Below are 12,189 nucleotides of genomic sequence, written 5' to 3'. Positions count from 1 at the left end.
GATATATGAAATTACATCCTTCTAATGGAAAATAATACTTGACGAATTTTCTCAAATTATGGATACCAACATCATTTTCATTTATAACTCTTGTATTTTTAATTTGACGAAGAAAAGTTATTCTTCATAAAAATCTCTTCTTGGTCTAAGATTTATGATGCAACCATCATGAATCAAATTTTATTAATTTTATACGAGGTACGTAAAAAAATATGAATTTCGAGTAAAGTATCTTTATAGTTCACAACATTTAAATTAGAATGATGTACTTGCACATTAAAACATAATTTTTAATTCTAAACAGTTTTTCGTAATAGCAATTTTCTATATTATGAATTTAAATAGGTATATAAACAAAGTTTTCGTTATGATAATGCTCGCATTTTCAGCTTGTTAAATTATGATTTTTTGGCGTAGATTTATTTATCTAGTAGGTATGTAATGCTTTGATTTACATACTTAATTTGATTACCAACAAAAGTTCTACCAATCTTCATCTAGTATATTGTTTTCTTACTGTTTTGTTATATTTTTATATATTTTCTTCCACAAAATTTAAACTACATAATTTAATTTTCAAAACAACTGTCAAACAGTAAAACGTTCAGTTACCGTATTTTTCCACATGATAAATAATGTGGGACTGGACGAGTTAGTCTACGCTTCGATTACGAATCAAAGCGCCACGAAATTCAAGGGTTCAATTCCCGATGCAAGTTTTATTTTTTTATTTTTTTATGCATGTTATGATTGTAAGTATATTTGTTATATAATTTTCTTTTCAGAAAATGCGTATTTAAAATTTTTGCCAACAATTATTATCGTTCAGAAATCATTTTTTCTTTGTGGCATTTTTCAATGTGTTTGTGTGCGTTTTATTCTTTTATTTTTTTAAATTTTTGGTATTGTCTTAAAAATCACATAATATGTAGTAGAAGTATAACTTCTTACGTGCGTACAAAGTACACACACATTCTTTTTTAAAAACTAATCATTCCAAGCCAATCAAACTTCTAGAATCTATTAATAATACATAGATAAAGAAGATCGAATAAGGTCAATGACTAAAAACACCGCCAACTTACATTACTATGCTTAAAATTGGATTTCCCTTTTTTTTTAAATATCTTGATTTTTTAACCGTAACTTTTTTATTTTGATCTGTTTAAAGTTTGTTAAAAAAGAATTTTGTAGGTTTTTACAAGATCTATAAGGCTGTTAAAACTAAATCTTTTTAAAATCCTCAGTCACAAAAAGAGGTGACTTTGAAAGGGTGGTTTAAAGGTGGGTTTTGTGTGTTATTACAAGATTTAATTACAATAGCTCACTCAATTTTTGCCACACAAAAATTTTTTGTCAAGCGTTTGCTTGGGAATTAAGTAAGCTTCAGTTTCATATTTAAACATTTTTTCGTATCCCTGACGCTAATTTTTCTATTCTGAAGAAAATGGCGTTTTCTACTCAACTACAAAAATTCGTTATTCGCTTTTAACTCCATTTTTTTTAAACTAATTATTCTAAACCGACCAAACTTCTAGAACCTATTAATAATACATAAATAAAGAAGACCAAATAAGGCCAATGACTAATTTTAATTAGGGTGGTGATTAGGGGGTTTTGTCTCATCACTTTTTCGCTGAAAAAAAGAGGAACTGACATTCTTGTCATTATAAGTTACTTAATTTTTGAGCTAGACTTTTGTTTTATTTCTGGAGATAGATATTTTTAAATACTTTCAATTAGCTTCAACAAGTTATCCTTGAAAAATGCATAGTTTTCCCTTCTTTTGACTTTGAAACTACAATATTTAGCATTTCACGAAGAAGACTAACATATAATAAAGTATAGGTCGATTACGGTTGGTCTTGAAGAATATTTAAGGTTTTGTTTATTTTTTCAAAAGGTACATCTTTGTTAAGCAAAGTTGTTTTGATAAGACGAAAACTTGTTGATTGATTTTTTTTATATAAAACTAACATTTTTGATAGCGAATAAATCGAAAACTATTAATTTTATTAAAAAAAATATATAGAAAGTTTTTTTGCTTAGAATGAATGGTTTCACCAACTTTTGCGGTCAAAATATATTAAAAAATTTCCACCCCCGAGATGCGGTGGCAACCACCCCCATGGTAAAAGCGCCTATCGGCCTCATATAGATTTTGATCATTGGACTATCCACTACTTATTCTTAAATTTTCAAGCAAATCGATCCATTCTGTAAAAATTGCTAGGTTTTGTCCTATTTTAAGCTTCATTACTTACACTATACTTCGCTGCTACGTGTTCTCGGTCTTACTTTATGGTGTCGAGTCCTGGACTGTAAATAAAATCGATCTAAATCGCCTTAAGGCTTTCGAAATGTGATGCTACAGAAGAATTTTAAAAGTTTCCTGGGTGGAGAAGATTCGAAACTCCACAATACTATTAGAACGTCTCAGCAAGACTAATGAGATTATAAAAAGCATCAAGCAAAGAAAGCTCGAGTATTTCGGGCATGTAATGAGAGGTCCTAATATAAGTTGCTGCAAAATATTATGCAAGGAAAAATAGAAGGCAAACGCAGTCCAGGTTTGAAGAAGAACCTCACCCAAGCAGCAAGAGTTAGTCGAATATACGTCGATACTAAGTCATTTGTAGACCTTGACGTCGATCGACCTTAAAACGACATCGATTAGGTGTCGATTTGTAGACGTCTTTTCGACATCATAATATAGACGTTGATTTAACGTCGATTGTAGGGCGGTAGAATTTATCGACCAAAAATGAACGTTGAAAAGACGTTATGAAAGTAACCATCAATATTATAGTTATTTGATATAGAAATATCTATAAATCAAACTGAAAATAGACATTAGACAAACGAATGCGTAGGTACTCTATAATGTACCAATACTTCGCGCGTCAATTCTAAAGTTTAGTTCAAAGTAAAAACACAGTAAAACACCAGAGGTACAAAGCAAAACAACATTATTTTAATCGTTAGACCTATAAATTTAATATTAGTACCTATAACAATGATTTCACTCATCGATCTTCAAAAAACTTATCATTAAATAAATTCAAATTTTGCGCGAAACTTTCTCATTGAGTTGTCATAACGGCGAAAAAGGTCCTGTCCACAGAATATCGAGTTCATTTTTTTAACCAATCAAATTATTATTACTTTGAAATACTATGTAGTGATTGGCTAAAAAAAGTCTTGCACTGTGTATTTTGGATGACAATTGACGTTTTTGACAGTCAAATCAAACAAAATGGCTTTGTTGGTTATGGTGGTGTATGCCGGCTTCCGTTAGTTATGCGTTAGTTTACGTTTTCCTGTTTTTCTTGATCCATCGTGTTCAAGGAGTTTGCTTTTTTCCATCCATTGGCTCCTCGTTTATTAAATTAGTTTATATTTGGATTATTTCTTATTTGATCGTCTTTTGGTAGGCAAGAAGCAACTGAAATACAAACACCGACTCTGAACGAGTCTCTAAATTTTGATAATAGTCTTCAGGATACAAATGGTAAGTTCTTTTATTTATGGGAGTAATTTTGCACAACACTACCTTATTGATTTGCCAAAAATATTGTTGGTTTAAAGCACACAGTAAAAATTGACTTGAAAAAGCTTCCAATAGTGTAACAAATCATCTAATTTTTATAGTTGTTATTACTGATACTATTAATGTAAATGGTCAAATTGTGTTTTCCCCAAACTTACAATTTTTTATGGGCATAGGTACAACCAACGATATAGGTACACAATGTTAGCATGCATTCATTATAAGTATCAATGAATAATTGCAAAAAACTAATGGAAAACCTTCTGTACTTTATTCAATGTGTTGTAAATATGTTTTGTTTCTAGGATTGAATGTTCTACTTAAACATATATTAACAATTAAGGAACAGAACAGAAAAATTCTAAATATTTTGGAGAAATCAAAACCATTTAAAAATTCAGATTTACCTGATGACTTCAAAATAAAATTGCCAATAGAATCCTTACAAGACCTGGAAGAACTAGAGATATGTTTGGCAGAAGAAGAGAACTTCAACACTTTTGTAAGTTGTATACATCTTGTACCCAATTGTAGAAATTAAGAAAATTTAAATTTTTTGCTGATTTGTTTATAATAGAAAATTATTCCCTTATTAAACTTTCTTTGTATAAATTAAAAGAAATTAGTTGCACCTAAATGTAAAATAACTTTTTTTAATTTATATTTTTTTAGAAATCAAACTGTGCCTCAATTTCAAACCTGAAAGATGTTACCCAGAAGAATAATAGGATATTAAGATCTCTTTTGACAGATAATATTGCGAAGCATTTTAATTACTTTGGTAACAACTGGCGGCATGACAGAGTATCAAATAAGCGACCATTTAATTAACTGCGCTTAAACAAAGTGGTTCTAGGTGAGTCTTGTGGTTTCAATTTTTTTATTTTTTATTAACTTGCTTCGATTGTAAACACGGATTGTGAAGAAAATAAGGAAAGGTGTTTATACAGGGTGTTTCATTCTAAAATAGACATACTTTAACTACAGATAGGGCATGCCTAGGTGTTTTGCAGAAGGTTCATATTTAATGGGTTGTACTCCTTTAATAACTTGAGGTATAGGGCATTTTATCTATTTTGCCCAGTTTTTTCTTTCCAACTGCCTTGTATATTGTTTTTTAATCTTTTTGGTCTTAATCTTTTTAAATTTCCAAACCCAGATTTAAAAGAAAAGTTAAGAAATTATATTTTGTGTGAATGGGTTGTAATATTATTTGCAGAGTGAAAAAACTCATTTTTAGTACAAACAGTTTTAGTCCGTTTTGTGTAATTATGTTTCTGAATGAAACAACCCATATATTGTATATTTTTTGATATACTGAATTTTATTTTTATTATAGATGCGGTAAAACAAGGAACTGACTCATGAAGTTGAGAACGCTATTAAGCGCTGGTTAAAACATGCTCCTAACCGTAACAAGAAAAATTACTAATTTGGATTTGTTTTAATTTTAGTTTTTTATTTGATTAAACATGCAAAGGTTTTATAAAGAATCTGTAGGTGAATGCCAAATGTGTAGGAGGGTGGCTAAGGAACTTAAAAATACGATTGAAGGTCTTAATAGTAATTTAAATCAGGCTTCTTCCCTTGTTAGTAAAACAGTAGTACATAGTGATACCGTTAATATAATTTCTAGTACTGATGTCACTAGAAGTAATTTAAATCAGACTTCTTCACTTGTTAGTAAAACAGTAGTAGATAGTGATTCCGTTAATATAATTTCTAGTACTGATGTCACCAACTCTAAAGTTAGTTCTGAAAATTTAATTAATAGTAATAATATTAGTGAAATTGAAAATGACACGAGCATAGAATCTGACTTTGAAATGGATTTAGAGTTAATAAGTTGTTTAGATAATGCAAGTAACTCCAATAAATTTCAGAAAAACTCTTAAGAATTACATGGTGAACTAAAGAGATGGGCAATTCGTAACAAAGTCACTCATAGTACAGTAACTGATCTTCTGTTATGTGTCTTCATGTGTTAGTTCCAGTTCATCCAGAATTACCTCTGAGTTCTAAGACTCTTTTGAACATACCAACTACTATTACCTTAAAAAAAGAACTAACTTCAGGCAGTTATGTTCATTTTGGATTGGAAAATTATCTTAAATTCTATATTTCTACAAATGATTCAATAATTTCAAACGATATTCTAATATCTTTTAATATTGATGGTTTACCTCTTTTTAAAAGCTCTTCAGTGCAGTTTTGGCCTATCTTGGGTTTAATTGTAAATAGCAGTATAAAAGTGAAACCATTCGCTATAGGTGTTTTTTGTGGAAATTCTAAACCTAGCCCACTGGCTGATTATTTGAATGACTTTATTAATGATCTTAAATTTTTACTGGAGAATGGTCTAACCTTTAAAGATAAAGAATATAGGATACATGTTCATAGTTTCATTTGTGATGCTCCAGCTCGAGCCTTTATAAAATGTATAAAATCGCACAACGGTTATTCAGGGTGTGATAAATGTACTGAAGAAGGAGACTACTTTAAACATAGGATGATTTTTAATAACATTTTGGCACCAAGGAGATCGGATCAGTCATTTTTGCTAAAATCTGATCAGAATCATCATACTGGAATTTCACCTTTGGAAGTCTTAAATATAGGATTGGTTTCAAAATTTCCAATTGACTCTATGCATTGTTTATACTTAGGTGTTATGAAAAAACTTCTCACATGGATATGTGGTGACTTGCGTGTTCGGGTATGTGGTAGGGATGTTACAAACATATCAGAAAACTTAATTTTTTATGGAAAATTTGTTGTCTCAGAGTTCAATAGAAAACCTCGAAGTCTTTCAGAGGTAGCTCGTTTTAAAGCAACAGAATTTAGAACTCTTTTGCTTTATTTAGGAGTCCTAGTTTTAAAAAATATTGATAAGGCTATGTTTCTATTGCATTCTTCTGTTACTATCCTGTTATCTAAAAGGCACTTAGCAAATTTTGGTTGTGATGTTCCTAGAAAATTACTGGACTGCTTTATAACCCATTCCAAAGACCTGTATGGATTGGAGTTTTTAATTTATAATGTTCATGTATTGTGTCACTTGAGTGAAGAAGCTCGGTTGTTTGGTCCATTGGACCAGATTTCTGCTTTTCCTTTTGAAAACTATTTAAATGAAATAAAAAAGTCAGTGAAATCGCCTAATAAACCATTAGAACAATTGTTTTGTCGCCTGACAGAAGCTAATACTATATCAGTAATTAATGATAGTGTCACAAAGAAATGTGAAATTCAACATTTTAATGGTCCACTGTTACATTTATCTTTTAATTCTACTAAACAGTATAATAAGCTTAAATATAATAATATTGTGTATACTGTAGAAGCACATTCCAAGGTCAACTGTTATTGTCTAAACAAGGAATATTGTGTAATAAAAATTAATAACATAGTTAATGCTAAAAATGAATATTTTTTAATAGGTCAAAAGTTTACATCTTACGAATCTTTCTATAATTACCCTTTTGAATCAAAATCACTTAATATTTGCATCGTAAGTAAACTACTTCAAAATATGGAACTTTTTAATCTCGACAGTATAATTACAAAATGTATGTTATTCCCTCTTGATCCACCCAACAACAGTAAATGGTTATCATTTCCTTTATTATAAAGTAAATATTTTAGCATTATTATGGAAAAAAACAAACTTCGGCAGACTTTTACAAAAATAAATTTTACTTTTAATGGAGGAGGGTATACTGTTGAGAGGGACATTTGGCCATTTATAAAAAAAATTAAATTCTTTCAAACGTTTAGAAATGAGCAATGTAAAAGTACATTTTTATTTTTTCGAATCTAAAATAAATTAAATAAATAGTAATAAATTAAAGTCTTCTATCAGATATTGTCAAAATTGTAAAGTGGCAACATATGGTTTTTAAGGGTGCATTTAAATTTAAAATGGTGGGAAAATCAAAATTGTAAACCGTTAAATTCCTTTCATAAATTCTTAACCAAAATACTTCATAGAATACCTCGCATATTTTTCCATGTTGAATTAAAATATCGTTGTCAAAAAATACTTTGATGAAATTTGGTGATATTTCACTGAAGCGCAATAACTGTCTTTACAAAGTAATTTTTAAGAACGATATTTTATTGCAACATGGACTCAGTAAGATAGGTATTCTATGAAGTATTTTGGTTAAGAATTTATGAAAGGAATTTAAATGGTTTGCATTTTTCGTTTTCATCCCATTTTTAACGTAAACGCATCCTTAAATTATTGATGACTAATTGTTAAAGTTGTCATTTCCTTTGAATCACATCCCGCCATGACTATTTAAACATATTATTTTGAAAAATTAGCTTGCATATAAAAAAATTAATAAATATCTTGTGTTCTGCCGAATATTTGTTTTAAAATTTTATTTCGATAAAAAAATATTTGAAAAACAAAACAAAAATAAAAATTCCATTATTCGAATGGTCGTAAGTATTTTTTTTTAATATAAACACAAGTTTTTAAGGATAAGTATAAAATTTGCAAGATGTTGATGTATAAAATGTAACATCTTTATTTAAAAATAGTCAAAAAATTTAAAAATAAAAATATTCTCGATTATGTTCAAATTTTTAATGAATTAAATTTTTTGACTATTTAAAAAAGTATGTTTTACACATCAATATTTTGCAAATTTTATGAAAAAGTTATATTTATTAAAAAAAAATACTTATTTATGACCATTCAAATATTATTTTTAAATAGCCATGGGGATGCGATTCAAGATTTTCAAAAAGATACATTGTCAAGTATGATACATCACTAGATTTGAAATTTTGTGAAGAACAAAATTGTCACAAAAAAATTATCTCATTTCCGGTTAAACCGGAAGTAATAATTGAAGCACCGCCAAAAGCTGAATATTTATGTGATTTCAAAATAATCGGTTTATTAACAAAAAAGTTATTCACTGTTACCTGATCTCGTCACCAGGTATATCTTAGCCACCCTACCTGCCATTTACTTTACAAAGTTTCTTGTATTTTATATCCATATGTCATTTTACAAAGTTTTTTGTATTTTATATAATAAAAGTTTTGACAGAGTTTTTGATTTCTTTACTATTTGACACAGGTTACGTTTGTTAGAGCAGCAGTTGCTAATCGGAAGACACATGCCCTGTTTATTTTTTAACTTGAAAATGCTAAAAATGAAGTGCATGTACATCCAATTGACGACTGAAAGCTGCCATTCGAAGAAACTATACCTGCGATAAATAACTTCCAACGTCTATTGTACGTCTATATAACGTTATCAGTGAGGTATATCTCGTCGTCGATTAAACGTCATAAGTCGACGTCGTTTCAACTATGACATTGTGCCGTCGAATTCACGTTGAACCGACCGTTGTTTCGACGTATTTTGACGTCGAGTAGTGACATACATTCGACGTCTCTTCGACTGACTCTTGCTGCTTGGGCATGGTTGAAAAACTTGGCTAGATTGGTACTGTGTTGATACAAGCATGCTATTTAGGGTGGCAGTGAATAAAATTAAGATAACTATGATAGTAACCAACGTTCTGAAAAGACATGGTACATGAAGAAGAAGAATAAAAGTTACTCTTTTAATAATACAAATTTTTCAAAAACAAGAACTGTTTATTACTTATTTTAGCAGTCGATATGTAGTGCAGAGATAACACAAAGATATTTCTATTTTATGCCATCCAAGATAAATAGTACATTTGCGTGCCCACTAAGCAGTGGTATAATAAGCCCAAACTCGACATAACATCATAACTTTGAATTATACTGTTCGCCGTTTCAAACGTTAGCATCAGTATGGTTATATATTGCAAACGGGTTTGTCATCCTGTGAATTATCATAAAAGTAGTATTCCACAGCAGTTAACAGCCACAATCCTCTACAAGTACCTGCCTAATACTACCTTTCACGGCCTCTGTCGTGAAGAGCGGCAACGTTGTTAGAAAATTCTTATTTAGTTCGCATGGGGCTAACCTTAGTTTTACCCTAGGTACTCAATTTTATTCAGGCTGAGTCGACCTGGGGCCTATGGACATTTTACAAAATGTCTAGATGTTCTCGCCGGCTCTGGGTTTCGAACCCGGCCTACCTATCCGGCTCTATCTACTACTGAATAGGTTAAATAATAAATTCGAGAAATATGTCAAATTATAAATATTTCGCAAATAACTTACCGTATATGAAGAAATAGTCTTCAACCAATCATCGTACAAGTTGAAAAGAACCATCTGAGGCTCTGTAGCTTTAAGAATAAGATCCCCAAACTTTTCAATTTTCAAACAAGCTTGGAAGGGTAGTTGCAGTTCGGATCCTTTGATGACAATATTAGGGAAGTCTAGTAAATGTACTTCAAGAGGATCCAACATTCCTTTCCTTGTTACAATAATTTGTTTCGGTTGTTCTTCAACTGGTAGCGAACGGATAAGAGCTGCCACTTCTTCAGCGGTTTTCCATTTTGCCAACTAAAATATTTGAAATAAGTCATAAAATATATCACATACAAAGATATTATAACTCAAAAATAGCACAAGTATTTTTCTTTTTAGTTTTGTGCAACCTTCTGTTTTACCAATATAACATCTCTGGCATCTCAATGTACAGTCGCGGTCATTGAATAGTTTACACCTTCATTTTTATATTGTAATATGTAAAATCGCAGTGTCGTACCGATTTACAAAATGTCAAATTAAAATAAAAAGCTATTAAGAGGATGGGTACGTATTTTCGGCTGCAATGCTATTCAAATGGGGATTCATTTTCTTCGAATCCTGAGAAAACTAATAAGTATTTTTGAAAAATTGAAACGCAGAATGAAAGATTACGTTATTAGCGAGGGCCAAAAGTCCCTGAGAACTTATATAATGTTTATTTTAATAAGTTACAGGGGTGAAAAACTAAGAGAAAATTTAGTGTGATATTTAATTTAAAATATCTCATTCAAAATAAACTTTTTATTTATTCTAAGGGACTTTCGACCCTCAATAATAATATAGTCTTTCATTCTGCGTTTAAATTTTTCAAAAATATTTATTGGTTTTTTCAGGATTCGAAAAAAATGAACACAATGCCCGTGGTAATATTTCCAAATCTATCTTTGTCACACAACGCACTCAGTCGAATAGAATAGTGTCAGCATACTGTCGGTCAGACAGTGACAATTTTAAATATATGACATGGCATCGGGAATATTTTGAGTTGTTGATTAAATAATATTGATATATATGTAGTGTATTTGATAAATCATTGATTTAAGACGTGAACTTAATAAAAAGTTATTTATTATGTATTATTTTTGGAAGATCCAAGCAGAGAATACATCAGGATAATATATTCTGTGATCCAAGTATTTTGTTGTTAGTAACAGTATATTATTAAAAATCACTTAAAAACACTTTTCCTCTTTTCTCGATTGAGTATTAGTTTTTGTTGTACATATAAATTATTACAATCACTGAATACATAGTGAAAAAATTATCACATTTATTAACTGAATTAATAATTTGCAATTATAAAAATAACAGTTATCCAAGAACATTCAAAAGACATCTCTTTAAATTAATGATGACATTTTCAAGTAGAATGACATTCAGTAATGTTTACATATCCATACCAGTGTGAATTTTACTACACGTAATTTGCCGCGTAAAGACATAAAAAGTAGGGATACCCGTAAAATATTTGCGAATTATGTACCGATGGCCTTAAACGCGTCCAAAATGCCTATAGTCATTTGAATGATGCGAAAAACCAACATCAATTGCCAAATTCAATAATTTTAACTCAATTTTATTCAAAAAGCTTCCTCTCATTTTGTTAAATTTTTTAAATCTACTTTGATTTTTTAATTTTAATCAACCTATTCTCAGTCCGCCACTGGTAACGTCACTTTGACGTAAAAGGTGCATTTAAACGAGGTAAAAAAAACTGGCCATTGGATATAAGGGTGTAAACTGTTCAATGGCCACAGCTGTACATGACAGCATTGCTGCAGTTTTTGTTTCAGTCTCTTTCACTACTTCCTATTATACCACTACATCATCAGCATACATTAAGCACCATGGAATGTAACCCTGTAGTTTCGTTGTTATCTAATTCAAAACTAGTGAGCATAAATAAGAAGCACCGATCCTTGGTGCAATCCTACTTTCACATGAAATTTGTCAGTCTCTCCCGCACCTGTCCTAACACTAGTCGTTAATCCCTCATACATTTCTATTATGACAACGCTGACATTTCTAATAAACCTTTTCCTTGATTTAAGTCGGCTGGTTCCTGGCGGTTCGTTATCTCATCGTTTGCCTGAACGTCTCCACATATTGTGAGTAGTGATGTTGAAAAAGTTCTATTCGTTACAAAGTACTCGTTACTTACGAATACCGAAAGTAACGATTACTATACAGAAAGGCAAATCGTTACTTTGATTACTCTGATTACTTCGTTACTTCGTACCAATATATATACAGAGAGGCAAATCGTTACTTTGATTACTCTGATTACTTCGTTACTTTGTACCAATCGTATCAGAGCGAGTAAAGACTATTGTATCTACAACCAGTATACTTGATTACTTTCTAATAAATCGTATCCCAGCGAGTAACGGACGGGACCGGTATTTTACGAGTGTTATCGA

The 12,189-nt window shown here is 30.4% G+C and overlaps 2 protein-coding genes across 2 annotated transcripts in view; one reads left to right on the top strand and one right to left on the bottom strand.

Moving 5' to 3' along the window:
- The window catches only part of LOC126889947 (pre-mRNA-processing-splicing factor 8), a 194,841-nt gene that overhangs the window by 29,362 nt on the left and 153,290 nt on the right, over nucleotides 1-12,189 (bottom strand). The window contains exon 21 of the mRNA XM_050658702.1: nucleotides 9,734-10,021. Within this exon, the coding sequence (XP_050514659.1) occupies nucleotides 9,734-10,021 (288 nt within the window). The remainder of the gene's footprint in view (nucleotides 1-9,733; nucleotides 10,022-12,189) is intronic.
- LOC126889956 (uncharacterized) lies at nucleotides 3,341-7,927 on the top strand. The gene is made up of 3 exons (XM_050658727.1): nucleotides 3,341-4,052; nucleotides 4,223-4,406; nucleotides 4,890-7,927. The coding sequence occupies exon 3, from the start codon at nucleotides 5,520-5,522 to the stop codon at nucleotides 7,176-7,178; it is 1,659 nt and encodes a 552-aa protein (XP_050514684.1). The 5' UTR covers nucleotides 3,341-4,052; nucleotides 4,223-4,406; nucleotides 4,890-5,519; the 3' UTR covers nucleotides 7,179-7,927.

This window comes from Diabrotica virgifera, chromosome 8, assembly GCF_917563875.1.
Source record: "Diabrotica virgifera virgifera chromosome 8, PGI_DIABVI_V3a".
NCBI classification, from domain to species: Eukaryota; Metazoa; Arthropoda; class Insecta; order Coleoptera; family Chrysomelidae; genus Diabrotica; species Diabrotica virgifera.
Note: the sequence above shows the minus strand (reverse complement) of the source record. Positions and strands in the feature narration are given on the sequence as shown.